General features: G+C 49.0%; 2 protein-coding genes across 2 annotated transcripts in view; both read left to right on the plus strand.

The window, feature by feature from the left end:
* LOC125617511 (eukaryotic translation initiation factor 1-like) overlaps positions 1 to 1,643 on the plus strand; it is a 29,771-nt gene extending 28,128 nt beyond the window's left edge. The window contains exon 4 of the mRNA XM_048805724.1: positions 1,538 to 1,643. Within this exon, the coding sequence (XP_048661681.1) occupies positions 1,538 to 1,643 (106 nt within the window). The remainder of the gene's footprint in view (positions 1 to 1,537) is intronic.
* A 429-nt stretch (positions 1,644 to 2,072) lies between these two features.
* The window catches only part of LOC107143631 (reticulon-4-like), a 63,099-nt gene continuing 45,682 nt past the window's right edge, over positions 2,073 to 19,489 (plus strand). The window contains exons 1-2 of the mRNA XM_015487355.2: positions 2,073 to 2,160; positions 3,723 to 3,773. Coding sequence (XP_015342841.2) covers positions 2,073 to 2,160; positions 3,723 to 3,773 — 139 coding nt within the window. The remainder of the gene's footprint in view (positions 2,161 to 3,722; positions 3,774 to 19,489) is intronic.

Below are 19,489 nucleotides of genomic sequence, written 5' to 3' on the forward strand. Positions count from 1 at the left end.
GTCACTGGGATTACAGGCGTGTGCCACTGTGCCTGGCTCAAAAACAAATGCTTTTTAATGACTGCTGCAGCAAATAGGAAATGCAGACGTCAATGGTCGCAGCAGACTTGCCCCACGAAGCAACAGAAGAGTGTGTGTGTGTGTGTGTGTGTGTGTGTGTGTGTGTTGTCCTGGCCAAGGCTCCAGACAGCCTCACTTCACTGTCTTCCCTGGGGCTTTAATCTTCTGTGAGCTGTGTCCTCACGGGTTCATGGACATTCAATTACACAATTCTTCCTACCTCTCATTTGCCCCCCAAGTTCAACAGGTCTCACTGAAGCCCTGTTGGGTCCCACCCTTAACTTTTCACTTGCTTTATCGACATCTGATCATGCTCATGTTCACACGAAAGCCCACACACAGATGCCTACCATGCCACAAAACAGAAACAGCCCAGAAGTTCCTCAACAAATGACAGGCTAAAGAAGCCATAGACTACCTCTCAGTGATGGAAGGGAGTGAACGGTTGATGCATGCAGTAACCTGGATGGATCTTAAGGAATCCATGCTGCATGAAAAAAACATTACGAGAAGATCACATACTAGACCATTCCATTATATAACATCCTTATACTAGCAGACTTACAGAAGGGAAGCACATTGGTGGTTGGCATGGGCTAAGACGGCTGGGAGAGGGAGGAAGGGTGTGGCTACAAAGGGGCAGCAGGAGGGAGATCTTTGTGGTGATGAAGTAGTCAAGTACCTTGATTACAGTGGCACATGCCTGTAATCCCAGCAGCTCAGGAGGCTGAGGCAGGAGGATCTTGAGTTCAAAGCCAGCCTCAGCAACTTAGTAAAACCCTAACCAACTCAGGAAGACATTGTTTCTAAATAAAATACAAAAAAAAAATAGGGCTGGATGTGACTCAGTGTTTAAGCACCTCTGGGTTCAATCCCCAGTACTAAAAGTTTTCTTTTTAAAGAACTCATTCATGGACCAGGGACCTCCATGCACTATCTTTGAACTTCCTATGAATCTATAATTATTTAAAAGTTAAAAGAACGAAACGGGGATATCTGGAGTGTTTCCAGTTTTATTTTGGTTTGGGTTTGGGTTTGGCTTTTACAAATAAAGTTGTTCTGAGCACTGATTCACAGGTTTTTTTGTGGACATAAGTTTTTATTTCTGACATGAATGTGAACAATCAGGAGCAGTCATTTTGTGGGTGTCACCTCTGCTATTAAAATATGAGTTCAGCAACTCAGGAGCATCACAAGTGCTAGAGATGTAGCTCAGTGGTAAAGCTCCCCTGGGTTCAATCCTAATCCCAATAAATAAATAAATCGAGCCCCAAATAAATAATTTAATTAAATTTTAGAAGTCCATTGCTCTGACAGCGGGAGTGGACGATTTGGGGATGGGGGTGTCTCCTGACTCCTCTCGGGGAGGAGAGCTTGATAGGTTCTTATTAAATTCTTGCTGGAGGTAATGATCCTGAACCAAGCTCTGAGATTTTCTACAGCCAGATTTTCCAAAACTTTCACATCTCTCTTCCAGAACACCCGTATTGCCCCTGGGGAGGAGCCTGCCTTCAGGGGTAAAGGTGAGAAGACTGGAAGTGACTGCAGCCGGCTTGGAAGGAGACGGGCGGCTGCCGTGCTAACCTGACCCACTAGGGGGAAGCAGAGGACGAAGAATGGTTCCCTATTCTCTGGCGCTGACAGCATTTCCGCCAAGCAAAGGGAAGGGCCCAGATGGGCTGCTGCAGGTGCAAAACCAACTTGCGCGTCCCCAGCGCCTCATAAAGAGGGAGTCCCAGTGCCAATCTTAAGGTCTCCAGACGTTGAGATTAAAGGTGGGGAATGAGCAGGGTGGTGAGCTCAGGGTGGTCCCTCCCTCCCTGCCTACCTTCCTTCCTTCCTTTCCTGAGATCTGAGATTACAAAAGCTCCCCCACTCAAAGCCCCTTGCTTTTCACTGTCGGGGATCAGGCTGCTCCGGAAGTCTGAATATCCTAGGGTTACTGTGATGGTTAAATAAAGTGAGTGAAGCACCTTGCCCAACACCTGGCACCTGGTGAGTAATCAATAAGCATGTTCCTGCGCCCCCTGCTGTCCCCGGCTCAGTTCTGCATCTGGTACGGACTCCGGCTGCAGTATCCCTCATGGCCACTAGGAGACGGTATGGGACCACGGTGCTGGCTTTGCGCACAATCAGATTCTCTCTGGGGAAAACCAGCATTCTGAGCCTAGTGAGCTGCTGAATTGATGCGTCGGAGAGAGACTGAGTCTTGCGTTCTTATGCCAGCGTAGCCCACTCTTGTTGTACAGCCAGGAACCGGGCCAGGGTAAGCCAAGCAAAGACAACAGGTGGGAGGGAGTCAAATCAAGGAGTGGAAACACCAGAGATCCTCACGCTGGGGCTCCCAGAATGCCTTCCCACAGCCCGCATTCCAAAGCTGGCCGCTATGGAGACCATACCAACTGCCCCATCCACGATACCTTCCCCAAAAGTATGGGTGCAAGAGAGGTAGAGTATTATTCAAGACATCTCCTGGCCTAAGCATTCGTGTTCAATACATTGGACTGGATTGAGATCTGAATTAAGAAACCCAAGAACCTGCAAAACATGAACCAGTTAACTCCCCTGTCTTTCAAAATTTTATTCATTCATTCACTCACTCACTTTGTAGTACTCGATATCCAACCCAGGGCGGTGTGCATGTTAAACAAAGGCTCTACCACTGAGCTACATCTCCAGCCCTGTTTTTCATTTTTACAAACATAAATCAGATTGCCTCATTCCCTTTTTAAAATACTCCAACGGCTTCCCAACATCCCTACTATGTAATTGAAGGTCTCCCAACATAGCCTACAAAACCTCACATAATCTGATCCCCCTGAATCTCCACTGACCTCCCTTTCACCTCCATTCTCTCTCCTTAGGGTCAAAGATCAATGTCAGGCTCTTTCTACATCTGCTACTGTATTTGCAGTTTGCAGCCTCCTCTGCCTGGGACCCTGTCCCTCCAGAAGTTCATGCCCCTCACTTCATTCTGGTCTCTGCCTCCTCCCCTCAGGCTCTCCCTGATCTGGCGTTTTCTTTCTTCCACTGCCCTCCTTGTCACCATATTCTATGTTTCTGTGTTTATCTATTTATGATCTTTCTGTCTCAGGAGAATGGAAGTGCTCTGAGGGCCAGGATTTTATCTTCCTGTTGCTCTGACACTTGGTAGGAATTTACTGCTTGCTGAATGAAAGTATGACTTAATGAATTCTTTTACAAAATGTGGAGACTCCTGAAGGATCCTGGTGATGACAGCTCCCTGTAAATTTAACTCAGTATGTGCTCTCGGGTGCCTATTTTGTGTCTACTATACAGGTTTTAGGCATCATGTTATGCATTGTCATACGGAGAATAAGGTGAGAATGAATCTGATCCAGGCCTAGGCACAAACCCTAGGCGCGGCTCTCTTCACAACTCTCTTTCCCATTCTTGGAACAGCAGGTACCCCACGCCAGCTGGGAGAAGAGCACGTCAAAGTGCCACGGGGATTTCCCCCCAGAAAGGGTTACCGCCCCTTTGTTCCGCTCCTTTTTCCTTTCTGGGCCTGGTGTGTCCAGGATGCAGGAGCGTGGGGGATGAGATCCCTCTCCCTCCCCCACTCTGGGGCTGACTCATTCTGGTACCTCTTCCCCAGGGAGCTGGGTGGTCCTGGATTTGTGCCTCTGTTTCCTCCCTAGGGCTGCCTGAGAGTCTAGAGATCCCTGATGGAGTCTCAGGACAGCGCGCAGGTAGGGACTAGTGCGGAGCACCGCGTTTCCCCGGTGGCCCGCGGAAAGCGAAGAGCAGGAGAGGCCCCGAGAGACCCCGGGAACCACCATAGCTGGTGTTAGGGAGACTGGGAAGGCGGGTTGCTTAGGAAAAGGACGTGCCAGCGTCGGATTCGCCGGCACTGCTATCCCTGCAGGGCGCCCCCCCAACGCCGCTAGCCCCAGTGTGTGCCCGCGTATAACATGTGCAGTTACGTGTGCTTGTGGCGTCTGCGCGTGGGCACTTACACGTTCCCGGGAAGGCTGGGTGCAGGAGCTTCACTGTTCACACAAAGGGCGCTCAGATAAGGACCATTTAAATTGGGGACCAAAAAAGAAGAGGAAACGTGTTTGGGAAGCTGCGGGAGGAGGGTGGGGCCAAGGGCACGGTCGGGTCTTAGATGGGGCACTGTTACTGGACCGCCTGGGCGGAAAGCTCAGGGGGGAAGTGCGCAGGGCCGCTTCTCGTCCATTCCACGCAGAACTTTTCTTCCCTCCCTCTTCTCTCGCTCTGCCTCTCACGGGGAGGTCCCCAGGGACTGTCTCTCACATCCATTCTCCTTTCCTCCTTGATTTATGCTGCAGAGTGGAACGACCTTCCCTGACCTCATTTTCATGTCGACGCGAGCACACCCGGAGCCGGCTACGCACATTCCGGGGGAGGCTCGCGCCGACACTCACACACTCACCACCCAGACCTGAGCTGCTGGACCCTGCCCATCCCTGAGTTCACACCAGCTCCGCCACCATTATGGGCACTGCTGGGGCTGTGGACGCTCAAAGAATAGAACCTCATTAGCATCTTGCTTTGAATATCATTTGCATTTTATTCATTTCATGTCAAAATGCTCAGAACTCTCCTCAGCCCGCACCTCATCCCAGGGGTTGGGAGTCACGGGCCTCCATCTCAAGCGGCTTCCCTTTGGGCCCCACACTTGCTGGCTGCCCCCCCACCCACTCTCGCGTGGCTTACAGCCCGCATAAAAAGAGCTGATAGCTCCTGAGCTTTTGGTAAGTTTCAGGCCCTGCGCTAAGGGTGCATTATCTCATTTAATCTTTACAGCAATCCACAGGGCGAAGCACTAAGATCCCTTTGAAAGTGGAGGAAACTGAGTCACAAAGGTGCCTTGCCCCAAGTCGTAGGGCCAAAAATCGAGGAGGGGGAACTGAAATCCAAGGCGGCCGGACGCCAAAGCCAGAAAACTTCACCACTTCACTGATCTGCCTCGTGCAAGGTCAAAGCTAAGGTAAACGACGGCAATAGGTCCGTTTCCCTACTAGGAAGAAAGTCGATCTCTGGCCCTCCACTGCCCTTCCCCCAACCCTGCCACGGGTGGACTAGGGCGCATTCCCAGGACCCGGCTTCTCAGTGCCCCTCTAGCGAAGCTGCCCCTTGTCCTGACCCTTTCCAGTGCCAGCTCGGCCGGGTCCGGCAGCAGTGCTTAAGGGGTCGTCTGTCGGCGCTGGCTAGTTAAGAAAAATAAACAACGTTCCAAATGAAGGCGATTCCTTTCAAACCAAGTCCCGCCGCCTGCCAGAGAAATGCAAACAGCGGGGGACCGCCGAAGCCCGCCCCGGCCGCCGCGCCCGAGCTGCGGGTGGGAGGGCCGGACCGCCGTAACCCGAGCCGCCGCGCCGGCTCCCCGCGCGCTGCCCTCCGCCTGCCCCTTCGCCCCTGACCCCGCCGGCTGCGCGCCCGGCCCTCGTCCCCCATTCGCGGCGCGCCCCACCAGGATGGGACCCTGGCCATCGGTTCTCGGGGCCCAGAGCTGCCCCCTCCCCCCAGCGCGCTTGGCTTGGGCCCCCATCCCCACCAGTCATCCCGGGAGTGCCGGCAAAGTCCCGCGCGCTCGAGGCCACACGGCTCCTGTCAGCAATGCTCCCCTGCGGCGGCCGCGCGTCAGACCTCAGCGACCAGATCATTAAACACCAAGGGAAAAAAATGGACAGGGGGTGTCAACAAGCTGCCTTAGCAAACTGTTGCTTAGTGGATCAGGGGTGGGGGCTGCTTCTAGGTACATGCTCTCCCCAACCCGCAGTGTATGGCGAGAGCAGCCAGGGACACTACAAAGAAAGGCCCTACCTGGTCCTGCCAGGCACAGTATGGCCGCCACGGGCCCGAAGGAGTAGCTTATGATGGGACGGGGGTGGTTCAACTAGGACCCACCAGAGGAAAATCATTGCTCCCTCTGGGTGCTCTTTTACCCCCAATCTTCAGAGGCCGAGAAAACCTGCACTCGAGACCACCAGGGGGAGCCGAAGGGCGAGGGACAATGACCCCACTCCAAACTCGACTTCAAAGAAGCCCATCCCCGCGTGCGACCACGCAGGATGCGACAGCGCCGCCGTGGGTTTTAAGGCTATTTGAATGACTCTAGAGAGCCCAGTGGTTCCACGTGCATATGCGCCGCGGTAGGGAAACCAAGAACGATCCCTGGAGCTGGGTGCCGGGCGAGGAGGAAATCCTGGGATCCCTGCAAGATGGCCTCACCAACTCGAGGAGGGGTCGTTACGCCGCGTGGCCCGGCGGTGTCGCCCGTCGTAGAGGCCCTGGGAATCGCCACGGCCTTAGTCCTGACAGGCTACCATTCAGGGGGCTCCCGAGCCCCGGGGCTCGAAGTGTTGGGGAGGGACAGTGGTGCACCCGCTTCCTCCGAATCCCTTCATTGCAAACCTGGACATCACCCAGAGCCGCGAGAAAATGTCCGAAGGAAAGCTCCCATCTGCTTGGTGAGAATCCGAGACAAGCGAAGAGGCCGACCCCGCGGGCTCTCGGTCCCCTTTATTCCCCAGCTCCTTTTCGCTGGACAGGCATATCTGATAGCCTGTCTTAAGTGCAGTCTCCATGCGTTCCTGCCTGAGCTTTCCAGCTCCCAATTATTTCGCGCGGCTGGGAGTCAAGCGCTCTCCCTGGAGCATTGCTCACACATCTCACACGCACATGCACTCTCGCACAGCTCTCTCCGCGCTGCCCTACGCAGCTTGTTGGCTTCAGGGGTCTCAGACACCTCTGGAGCTCAAGGCCTTGACTTTCCGGCGGTCGCTCTAGACCTGAACGGCAATCAATACTCATTAAGGGCGCAGGGCCCTAGCTTGCCTCCACTACCCTTCCCCGCACACGCACGTGCACATCGCTTTAGAGATAACCTTCCTTGCACTTTCGTGAAAGTCGGATGTACACCCGGGAGAATTCTTCTTTCCCGGAAGAGTCCCTATCAGGACTTCAAAAAGAGAATTTTTCTCCCATTGTAGTAAAAGAAAAAGTTTGCCCAGAGAGTAGAGGGAAAGAAACATCCTACAGCACCACCGCCACCTATTCCCGGCTTCCTAAATGGGTTCCTTTCCGCCCGATGACACCGAGCAATTCTGGCAAGAAGGAATCCGTTCCTTTTGGATCCTTCAAAAAGCGCCACCTTCGAGACAGGCGATAAATCTGCTTGGCCTAACTCCGCCATCATTGCTCCTCCCGGGCCCTCCCTTGTAGACGTGACCTTAAGGAACTCCCAAGGGAACAGGTTTGAAAGCTTAGCTCCGAGTATCTAGGGCAACGTTTGACAGGTCAGCCCCTCGCTCTCCCTCCTCCAAGTCCGGTGCCCCTCTCCCATCCCACCCCCACCCTTGAGCGGGACTCAGACTCTGATCCCCGGACGAGGACGCAGCTGACAGTTAAATTGCAATGTAGGCCGAGGGGGGGAAAAAGGGACCGTGTCTCTTTAACGGGCCCTGCAGACAAAGCGTCTCCCCTTGGAGCGAGCGGAGCCCGGCGCAGCCGCGCGCAGACCTGTCAGCGCGTCTCCCGCGCTTGGGAGAGAGTTTGCAAAGTCATAATTATATCTCTTAACCTGTCTTGCTCTCTGCAGAAGAAGGTCCCATTATATTGAAATGAGATTATTAGCCATCAAATACTTTCTTTCTCGGGAGTTTTTTTTTCTTTTTTTTTTAAATTCAAATACCTTAACGACTTGGCAATTGCATTTTGATCAGATTTAGTTGGCGCCCCAGCCCGGCGCGGGAGCTGGGGCGGGAAGGCAGCTAGTTAGGGAGGGTCGATGGGGGTGCCAAAAGAGTTTGCAAAGAAAAGCAACCCCTATTTTATCCCGTTCCTAAGTCTCAGCCACCAGGTGAAGACCTCTGGGCCGAGGAAGGGGGCGTAATACAAGGGGCTTTGGGCGGAGGATAGCAAGCGTCTTCTTTCCCCTCCGGTTCATTGACTTAAACCACTTCTTAAGGAAATCGACTTTCAGGCGAGGCGGAGGTGGGGCTGAGATGCTGTGGAAATTTAAGGGCTGCAGGAATAGGGGTGGGTCTGGGGCACCAGGTAAGACAGACTGAAGCTTTGGGTCGCCGGCAGAGCTGTTTCCGCTGGAGGCTAGCCCAAGGCTCTCGAGCCAGGTTCCTGGTGGATGGGATTTCAGGGCGTAATAAATGGGTTTTGCTCTACGCCCAAGGTCTGTCTGGTTTTACCAAAGATTGTGGGCCCCTTGAGGGGGAAGTCCATCTTGTTTCCAGACCCTGGAACGCCTGTCCTTACTGCCAGCAGAGCCAGCCCTCCCCTCCCTAGACCAGGGGAGGATGTGAGGTGGAAGATTTTCCAGACTCTAATTGTAAAGCCCTCACTTTGACTTCCCTGGTGGGAGGAGGAGCTGGGCTTGTGTTTTCCTTGGCTTCAACCCAGACTCAAGGAAAATATGGAGAGCAAGACAGCCACCATCCCTCCTCCCCCTCCCCACTCTCATACTGCACGTATAATCCTGGTGGGTCCCACCCAGCATCTAGTTTCATCCCATCATCTTCCAGATGAACACCTCTCTTCAGGTACTCAAAAAGCAATATGGGGGATCCAGAGTTCAGAAACTTGGGTTCTCAGCAGGGCTAAAGCCACACCTCCTTGGACCAGTCAATCCTAGGCTCAGCCTTAGTTATTGTCTTCCTGTGAAAGGCTTAGACTTGAGATCTATATGGTCCCTTCTTTAATCTCTGACATCATTTCCCTGTAATGAAGTTTCTTAGGCCAGGCATAGTCATCTGAAAGATTTCAGAGAAGCTGAACTACCCAGTCTTCAGAAAAGAGGCCTTGGGGGAGTGGGGAGTGCTAACCAACCCTGGCCTTTAAAGGCTTCACATACACAAACTTTGGAAAATTTTGCTAGTGTCTACAAAAGCTGAAGCACACATATCCTGTGACCCGGCATCCAAAAGTAGGCATGGCCCCAACAGAAATGCAGGCCCATGTTCACCAGGACAAGATACAGATGTCCACCCACCTATACTTCTAATCAATATAGGCATCCCAGCCAAAAATAAAAGCCTTAAGGATTGAGAAGGGAAAGGAGAAATATTTTTTCATTCATGGATGACACAGTTGTGAACATGGGAAACTCAAAAAAATCTATAAACGACTAGCACTGTAGGTGAATTTAGCCAAGTCACTGAATACGACAAGGTTAACATACTAAATTCTACTTCTCCATACCACAAAAAGTTACCCCCCAAATTTTTTTTTAACTGGTACTGGGGATTGAACTCAGGTGCTCTTTACCACTGAGCTAAATCCCAAGCCCTTTTTATTTTTTTGTTTTGAAACAGGGTCTCACTAAGTTGCTTAGGGCCCAAGTTACTGAGGCCGGCTTTGAACTTCAGATCCTCCTAGCTCAGACTCCCAAGTAACTGAGCTTACAGACCTTTACCACTGTGTCTGTCTAGAAAATATTTTTTTAAAACAATGCTTCTTAGTCTGGCCTAATACCACAGACTAGATAGTTTATAAACAGAAATTTATTGGTCATAGTTCTGGAGGCTGAGGCACCCAGGATCAATGTGCTAGCAGATCCAGTGTCTGGTGAGGGCCTTGGTTCCCACAGATGGTGCCTCTTTGCTGTGTGCTCACATGGTGGATACGGCCAGGCAGCTGTCTGGCCATCTCTAATAAGGAAGGTAGTCTCATTCATGAGAACTCTGTCTTCACAATCTAATCGAGTCCTAAAAGCCCCACCTCCTAATTCCATTACTTTGATTTCAACACGAATTTTAGGGAATACAAACATTCCGGTCATCATAAATGCCAGAGTTGGGTAACAGATAAAAGATGAGGTTCTTTTGAGGTGATACAAATATTCTAAAATTGTGATGATGGTTATATATGTATGTGAAAATTCCAAAAGCCACTGAATAATATGATTTAAGTAGTTGAATGGTGTGGTATGTGAATTTTGACTGTTTTAAAAGGTGTCTCATGAAAAGGTAAAGAATATGTATTTCTGAGGCTCTTCACCTTATATCCATCACCACTTCTTAGAATAATTCTTTATAAAAATGCAATTTAGAAGAGCAGCAAACCCCATGATACGCTCAGGAATAAATCTAATGAAAAAATGTCCAAGATATTTACACCAAAACTACAAAAAATTATTAAGAGAATTTAAAGACCTAAATACAGTAGTCCCCCGCCTCCCCTTCTGTTGTTTCAGTTACCCATGGTCAACCATGATCCAAAAATATCAAGTGGCGAATTTGAGAGGAAAACAATGCACAAGTTTTTAATTGCCCACTGTTCTGAGATCTCTTGCCATCCTGCTTCATCCAGGCTGGACAATTATCCCTTTATCCAGCGTATCCACACTGTATACACTACTTCCCCATTAGTTATTTAGTAACCATATTGTCTGATTGTGGTATTATAGTGTTTATGTTGGAGTATCCTTTATTTTGCTTAATAATAATCCCAAAGGGCAAGAGTAGTGATACTGGCAATTTGGATACATCAAAGAGAAGCTTAAAGTACTTCAAGTGAAAAGGTGAAAGTACAGCAAGATATTTTGCAATAGGTGAAAGAAGAGAGACAGAGAGACCATGTTCACATAACTTTTATTATAGTATATCATTATAATTCTGTCCTGTAAGTCATTTTTTGTTAGTATATTATTGTGCCTAATTTATAAATTTATTATGGTTTATGACTTAAACTTTATCACAGATATGTATGCATAGGAAAAAAGCATAGCATATGGAGGCTTAATAACACCATTCATGGTTTCAGGCATCCACTGGGAGTCTTGGAACTTATCCCCCATAGATAAGAGGCAAATACTGTAAATGTGGAGTTGGACTATGTTCGTAAATAGGAAGATTCATTTTGTAGTAATTTTCATTCTCCAAACCCATCCATAGATTCAATGGAATTCCTATCAACACCCACTAAGTTTGTTTATAGAAACTGATCTCCAGCGGATCTGATTCCATGGCCCACTGGAACCTGAACACTGTCAAAAAAAGATCCATTTTCCCCTACATATAGGGCTACAGGTGGCCATGAGTAAAAACCCTTATCATAAAATCAAGAACCCTGAAGACCCCAAATGAGAGTCAAATAAAGAGATCAAAAAATTCTCAGTTAAAACAGACTCTTATCATGCTTTCAGTAGACACAAGAGAAAGACTGTAATTTACTAAATAATTTTTCATTTAAATAAGGGTGGTAGGGAGGAGTTGTCACCTTCCACAAATGATACCACTGGGGATATGGTTCCCATGCTGGGGATATGGCTCTCTTCCACGTACATAGAGGTGTTCAGGGATTCCTCTGGCAAAGATCTGAAGAGTGGGTCACTGAATTCATTAGGCCACATACCCATGGGCACCAGCTTACGCAGTTGGGTGGCACTGCGCCAAGAGAGCAGTTGGGTCTTGGCCTTGGCTTTGGGCTTTGGGAGGCTGTAGGAGAGTTGAGACTTCAAGAGAATCACGGGAGGAGACGGCAGCCTCCTCCCTGAGAACAGGCTGGGAAGCACCTGATAGGTGGGGCGCACAGCTGGAGGAGGCCGGGGGTACAGCACCACCCTGGGCCTCAGGCTGCACCCACAGAGGCAGGGCTCAAAGCCATGCTTGATCACTGGTGAGGGACAGGTCAGAGCCCCCAGGATCCCCTCAGTCTCCCATCTTGATCCTTTGGCGAGCCAGGCTTTCCTAAAAAGGGGAGACATCCGGATCTATCCAAGACTCCAGAGATACAAAGAGGTGCCCGGGCAGGCTCCCTACCCCGAGGAGGTACTCACTCAGAATCGTCCCAGAGGATGTTCTCCTCTAACGGAGATGTAGAGGCAGATGCTACAACAGGGTATCTCTTCATTTTCTCTACAAAAGGAAGAGAAAGAGATTGGGAACAGGGGGCTGCGGGAAGCTGGGGGCTAGGAACATCAGTGAACCAGAGGCATTTCCGGGGAAGGGGAAGAGGAGGAAGAAGAAGGAGACAAGACATCTGCTCCCCTCTGGCTGGAGGATGACCCGGCATCTGCCCTCCAACACACACCTCGAGTGGGAAGGCCAGTCAGACTCATTCTTGTCTACAGTCTGGGTTGGGGACTGAAATATGAGGAAGGGACGGAGAGGACAGATGAGAGAGAAGACGCTTCTTTTTCTCTACCTCTTGCACTAGCTTTTTGAGTCCATGAAAATCTACTTTGTACGTGTTGTTAAAGGCCCCTGTCCTTACTGTGATGTCACAGATGCGTGGGCTAGTAAGTGCCAAGGGCCCCTGTGTTGAGTCACTGGGCTGAGGACCCAGGTTCTTTTTGGAGCCTGGAAGTTTCTGCTTCTTCCCCAGATGGTCCACCAAGAGTATCCATACCACAAATACGCCAGGGCTCCCTATGCCCTCATTCCTGTGTGCCCCTCAGAGGGCATGCCAGCTTGCTAGGGAGAAGATACACAGGAGACCAGTGTCTATACCCCAGCATGGTTCAGACATAGTGGATGGATTATGTTAACAGTAAAAGTTAATAAGACCCTCCCCTGCAAGCCAGGGAGTCCAGAAGCTTCCAGCCAGGGGGAAAATGGCAGAGCCAGACTTTGGGATGGATGAGATGCTGGTGGAGGAATCAAGCAGAAGTTGCCAGGGGAAATGTAGAGCTAGATCAGAATTCAAGAGACCATTTTGACTGCAGCAATAGATTTACTTTGAGGGCCAACCAAGCAGAGTGGAATTCTACCACTGGGGGTCCCACGTGCCAGGGTAAGGGTTTGGGGCTTACTGAGGGTCATGAAAAGCCTCTTGGAGAAGAAACAAGCTAGAGAACAATATCAGACAGGGTCCCTTCAGGAAACAGATGGAGTGTCCCCACCCAAGCTTGGAACATTGAAAAAAGTTTGATAAAGGCTTCATTTATTGCATAAGGCTGCTGTTTAAAATCATCTTAAATTGGGTGGCTTAAAATAACAAATTTATTTCTCTCATAATTCAGGAAGCCAGAAATTTGACATGAAGTGCCAGCAAAGTGGGTTCCCTTCCAGGGGACCTGGGGGAGCCATCCTGGGCCTTGCACTACCTTCCTGGTGACCAAACATTCTTAGAAGCTCTTGACTTAGCTGCATCTCCTCAGTCTCTTCCTCTACCACCCTATGGCCCTTCATGTCCTTCTTGTAAGGACACCCATCACTGGATTCAGGGCCAGCCTAAGTCAATACGATCTTATCTTTACTAATTACATCTACAAAGACTCTCTTTCCAAATAAGGTCTCATTCTGAGTTCCTGGGTAGACATGAATTTTGGGGAGACATTATTCAAAAGGACTACTTACAAAGGTATGGACAGGTAACCCCAAGGAACAGTGCAGTATCTAAGACTGTAGAAACCAAGTGTAGCCAGTCCCAGACCTTCAGTGTGAGGGCAAAGAGTATTGACTGGTGTGATGGCCCACACCTGACATCACTGCACCTCCAGGGGGCTGAGGCAGGAGGGTCCCAAGTTCAAGGCCAGCCATTGAACTCCTGTCTGGGGATGTAGCTCAGTAGTAGAATGCTCCTAGGTTCAATCCCCAGTTCACCTTGAGAGAGCTGGATCAGAAGTCAGGAGACCATTTTGACTGGAGCAATACATTACTTTGAGGGCCGAGTCAACCATGTGTGGAAGGAGCAGGGCAGTAAGTCCCCACCCTCACTGTCCTCCCTTCTTCAGATCTTCGGCCAGAGATCACAGAACACAGCCATGTGGTCTATGCAGAGCTACCTCCCAAGGTGGTACAAAGTAGCTCCAGAGAGGCACAAGAGACAGCCAATACAGTGACATAATGACAGCAGGAGCAGATAGTCCTCACACAGGCAGAGGAGCCAGAAGGCCACTCCTTCTGTCCAAGGTCTGGACAGGGTATGTGGGGTGACAATGTCTCCCTCAGCCATTGGGTATTCAGTCATAGGTGAGCTCCAGACATCATCTGTGTCAAGATCTTGGGGGTAAAAGGATGAACCCCATAATCCTAGCAACTTAGGAGGCTGAAGAAGGAGGATTGCAAATTTGAGGCCAGCCTCATCAACTTAGCAAGACCTTGTCTCAAAATTTTTAAAAAAGGTTGACATTGAGGGTAGATGCTTAGGGGTGCAACTCCGTGGTATAGCATTTGTCTCGCTCGCATAAGGCCCTGAGTTCAATTCCCAGTACAGCAAAAAGAAAAGAAAAACAAGATAGAGCCCAAGTCCTGGGAAAAGAAGCTTGATAAGGTCTTTTAAAGCCTCTGAGTTCACACACTGGCCAGGACTATGTTTAGCCAGGTCACGTTTGTTGGCAAACATCCAGCTTTTTTTTTTTTTTTTTTAACAGATTATTTTTTAAGAGCAGGTTTAGGTTCACAGCAAAATTGAGCAAAAAGTACAGTAGGTTCCCATACCTCCCCCCAGACACAATCAACAGCCTCCATCACAGGGAACATTTGTTACAATCAGTGAACTGACTGACATTGACTTGCCAAAGTTCACTTTTTGAATTAAGATTCATTTTTTTAAAACTGACTGTTTAACCCAGGGTGCTCTACCATGGAGCTATATCCCCTGTCCTTTTTATTTTTTTAATTTTGAGACAGGGTCTCACTAAGTTGCCCAGGCTGGCCTCCAACTTGTGATCTTCCTGCCTCAGCCCCCCAGGTCACTAGGATTACAGGAGGGTGCTACCACACCCACTTTGGATCCCCTCTTGATATTGTACATCCTATAGATTTGACATGTATCCACCCTGACAGGATCATGCAAAGTAGTTTCTCTGCCCTAAAAACCCTCCGTGCTCCACCTACTCATCCTTCCCTCCCCTTACCCTCTGGCACCCCTGATCTTTTTGTCTTTGATGTTTTCCAGAACGTCAGGGTAGTTGGAACCGTGCAGTACGTGGCCTTCTCAGATGGGCATCTTTAACTTAGAAATGTGCATTTCAGTTTCCTCCATGCTTTTTGTGACTTCATAGCTCATTTATTTTTAGAAGTTAATAATATCCCCTTGTCTGGATGTGGTACTGTTTGTTTATCCATTCACCTGCTGAGGGGCATCTCGGTTGCTTCCAAGTTTGGGTAGTTATAAATAAAAGCTTCTATCAACACCCATGTGCAGGTTTTTGTGTGGACAGAAGTTTTCAGTTCTTCTGGATAAACACCAAGGAGTGTGATTGCTGGATCTTACCGCACAACGTGTCTGGTTGTATAAGACACGGCAGGACTCTTCCTAAGTGGCTGATCCGTTTTGTAAATCCATTTTCACCAGCATTTGGTGTGACATACAGTTTTTCAAATTGGAATTTGAACATCTTCAGGTGGGATTTTTGCACTCAGGTCACCCACAGACTTGTTTCCCATCGCCTGACCCAAGCCCACTTTACTGTGTAAATTCCCTGCCCGGCCCCAGTGGGTAGCTTTCAACCCCTACGTAAGGATATAGGGTGAAGAGGAGGAAGCAGATTAGCCAGCCCCTGGGATGACATTCCTCAATCCTGTGGTCCCCTCACCTCCAAGAGGGATGAGGAAGGATGGGCCTCTGTCCACTGCCGCTGGAGACGGCCAAGGGAAGGGTCAATGAAAGACTTCTTTAAATGCAGCTGTTTCCTGGGAAGGCCCTGGATGATTTAGGTCCAAGCAAGAACCAGTTTGTTCCCAACCCTCTTCAGCCATCAAATCAGCTGCCACTTGGATACATGGGGAGGAAAGAGTGGACTGTTATTTCTGAAGACCTGGACACTTCCTATCTGTAGTGGAACTTAAACAAATCCTTTAATACCTCTGAGACTTGGTTTCCCTTTCTGTAAATAATGCTACCTGTCTCACAGGGTTGCTGTAAAAGAAAAGTCGTAAGCTGGGCATGGTGGCACACACCTGTAATCCCAGCGGCTAGGGAGGCTGAGGCAGGAGGACACAAATTCAAAGCCAGCTTCAGAAACCTAGGGAGACCTTAAGCAACTCAGTGAGACCCTGTCTCTAAATAAAAAAGGGCTGGGGATGTGGTTCAGTGGTTGAGTGCCCCTGGGTTCAATCCCCGGTGAGAGAGAGAGAGAGAGAGAGAGAGAGAGAGAGAGAGAGAGAACTTGTATTTGCTTATTGCCGACTATAAAATGAAGACAAGTGGTAATTTTTGCTTGCTTACTCTCTGCATTTCCTCACCTCTCATTCTTCCATTCATGCCAGTCATTCCACTGAAACTTGGCTGATCAAAGTCATCAGTGACCTCCACATGGCCACGTCCAAGGACCAGTTCTCTGTCCTCACTGTGACCCACTTCCTGGAACATAGGCTTTCTTTGTCCTTGAAGTCCTTGGCTCCCCTTGGGTCTAGAACATGTCCTCTCCTGCTTCCTTCCTGCCCCTTGCCTATGCTATCTCCATCTCTCGGGAAGGATCTTCCTCCTGTTCCTGACCTCTAAGGAATGGTGTCTCAAAGGCTCATCCTCTCGGCTCCTCTGTTCACTTTCTACTTGTCGTCCTTGACAATAGACTAGACCCAGACCCACCACAGGGAAGTAGCACAAGCTGAAGACAAGAGAAATTGATTCCCTCTAAGAAACTCTGGAGGCCACAAGTCAGAAGTCAAGTCACAAGGCTCCCTCCAAGTGCTCTGGGCAAGAATCCTTCCTTCTTCTTCCAGCTGCTGGTGATTGCAGAGGACCCTGGCTGTTCTTTGGTTTGTGGCAGAATAATTCCACCTTCTGCCCCTGGATGTCCTTGGCCATCTTCCCTCTGTGTGTTTATGTCCAAATTTCTTTCTCCTAATGAGGACACCCATCATTGGATTAGGGCACTTCCCAATTCAATACGACCTCCTGTTCACTTGATTATATCTGTTAAAAAATCCTATTTCCAAATATGATCACATTTATAGGTTCCTGGTGGACACGAACTTTGGAGGAGACACTATTTGACCAAGTGCAATGATGTTCAGTGTTGAAACCAATGATTCGTGGTTTCAAAATTACCAACTCTCCAGTGCACGCCTCCAGAGCAGACTTGGCTGCTGCTCTTCTGCCTCCCTAGTCCTGCTTTCTACCCATCTGAGTCACGTGACTCAGACCTACTGTCTATGAATGTACCCTTATTCTGCACGCATGGTTGTTCCCTTCCTGCAAAAATGGTACCACTTTGAAGCAAGGTGCTCAGCCCCAAACTCCCAAGGTATCTTGGCTCCTCTCCTTCTCTATATCCCCCAGTGCAATTCATCAGCAGGTCACGGTGGCTCTGCTTTCAAACGACCCAAAACCCATCCACCTCTCATCACTTGCATCCAAGTCACCAACAACCGTCACCAATAGAAGCCACTGACCTCATCTTCTGACATTTTTCTCATAGTACTGTCCCCACCAAAACTGCTCTGTGGATTTATAATCACAGGATCTGAGCTTCTTCTGTCACAGGGAAGGGGTTCACTAAGAGTCCTGCCATTCAGTTCTGGCCCTGAGAGAATTCTTAATAATCATTTATTATCAATTCACATTTATTGAGCACCTCCTGTATGCCAAAGTCCTCCTTGACCCTAGGTAAATGAGGTTGAGTAGGAACTAGGTTCTAACCTGCATGTGCTCCTAACCTGGTAGGAAAATAGACAGGTGAACAACATACAATCTATGCCTGGGACTTTCTTCTTGAGTCACAGAGAAGGGGGCCTCTAAAACAGCCTCTTGGGAATAAAATGTCTCCATAATGTGTCCCCATTCTTTCCTTGTACCCTTGGGTACTCACCCAGTACCTTTTCTGATCCAAACACACTTGTGTTGAGATTCTGCTGCCTTGGACATCCTTTCTAGTGATGAGGATTACTGAGTATCTCTTGAAATGTGTTCATACAGAAAGATCCCAACACTGTTATTTGACAAATAGTGAGAGAGGGTGTGCTGGGGACAAGCCCGTGAACAAGGGAAGGTGGAACCTCCATGGGAAAGACGGATCATTAACAAGCAAGCGAAGAGCACGTCAATGTGATCAATGATATGGCAGAAAATAAACTGGGCAAGGGGATAATGATGGGGGTTTAGATGTAGTTGTCCACTAAGCCCCTCTGAGAAGATGACATTTGAGATGAGACCTGCATTAAGGGAAAGAGTGTATCTTGCCAAACAGAACAGGAAGGGATACCAGGGAAGCCCTGGGCCACATAGGTGAGCGGTGGGCCTGATGAGGTCAGAGTGTGGAGCACAACTCAGAGCCCAGGGGGCCTGGAGAGCCTGAGGGAAGACTTGGTTGTATTTTAAGCACAAAGAAATTTGGAAAGGAAGGGGTGAATCCAGCTTGTCTTAAGGAGGGTTCTTTGGATTATAAGGAGGTGATGAGAGTCTGTCTTTTAGGCCCTAATAGGTCCATCTGGGCACTCGCAGTGACTTGGATACAACACCAGGGAGCGTGAACTTCCTCCTGATGGTTACGGGGGCCACTGAGGTCTTTTGAACAAGAATACAACATGATTAGGTTCCTAATTCCAAATAATCACTCAGAGCATGTGGAAGGTGAATTGTGGAGATCAACGGTGGACAGGAATAGCTACACAGTTTGCAGGGCCTGGAGCAAAATGGAAACGTGGGACCTGTGTTCAAAAATAAGTAGGAATTGCAAGATGGCAGCAGCAGCTGCACAGCATTCAAGCAGCAAGGGCCCTTCAATGTGGGTTTCAATCCATAGACATCAGACTCTATTCCTCAGGGCTCACAGTAAGGCAGGACATCATGGAGGAAGAGTGTGGCAGAAGGAAGTGACTCACATGGTGATCAGGAAGGGGAGAGAGAGAGGAAGAGAGGGAGAGAGGGAGAGAGAGAGAGGGAGGAGAGGAGGGGGGAGGGGAGGAGGGGGAGGGGAGGAGGGGAGAGGAGAGAGAGGGNCAATGTTCGGGTATTGGGATTTTAAATTTTTTTTAAAAGCGTTTTTTTTTAAGAGAGAGAGGGAGAGAGAGAGAGAGAGAGAGAGACTCCACTGGCCAGAAACAAATATATACCCAAAGCCATGCCCCACTTCCCACCTCCTCCAGCCACACCCCCCACTTCAGTTACCACTCAGTTATTCCCCAGGAGGGGATTAAATCACTGATTGGGTTAAGACTCTCACCATCCAATCACCTTCTTGCATTGTCTCACACATGAGCTTTTGGGGGACACCTCACATCCAAACCATAACAGGCCAATATTGACATTTGGAACTTCCAATCAAAGTGGCTGGCTGGCCTCTTGAGCAAGCCCACCCTGGGCACTTCTAATCAGAAATGCCCAAGAAGAGGCAAAAAGAATTAGCAAGGTGGGAAGAGAACTCACATAAAAAAGAGGCAACTGTCAAAAGCAGAACAATTCAAAAGAATTATAATTAACAGCCTCAGAGAGATAATACAAGACAGGGCATCCATGAAACAGAAGCAGAGTGCAATGTTAAAAAAATAAATAAATAAAGAGGAGCTGAGAACAAATTTTAAATGATACCAAAATT

The sequence above is a fragment of the Marmota marmota genome, unplaced genomic scaffold, assembly GCF_001458135.2.
Source record: "Marmota marmota marmota unplaced genomic scaffold, marMar, whole genome shotgun sequence".
NCBI lineage: Eukaryota > Metazoa > Chordata > Mammalia > Rodentia > Sciuridae > Marmota > Marmota marmota.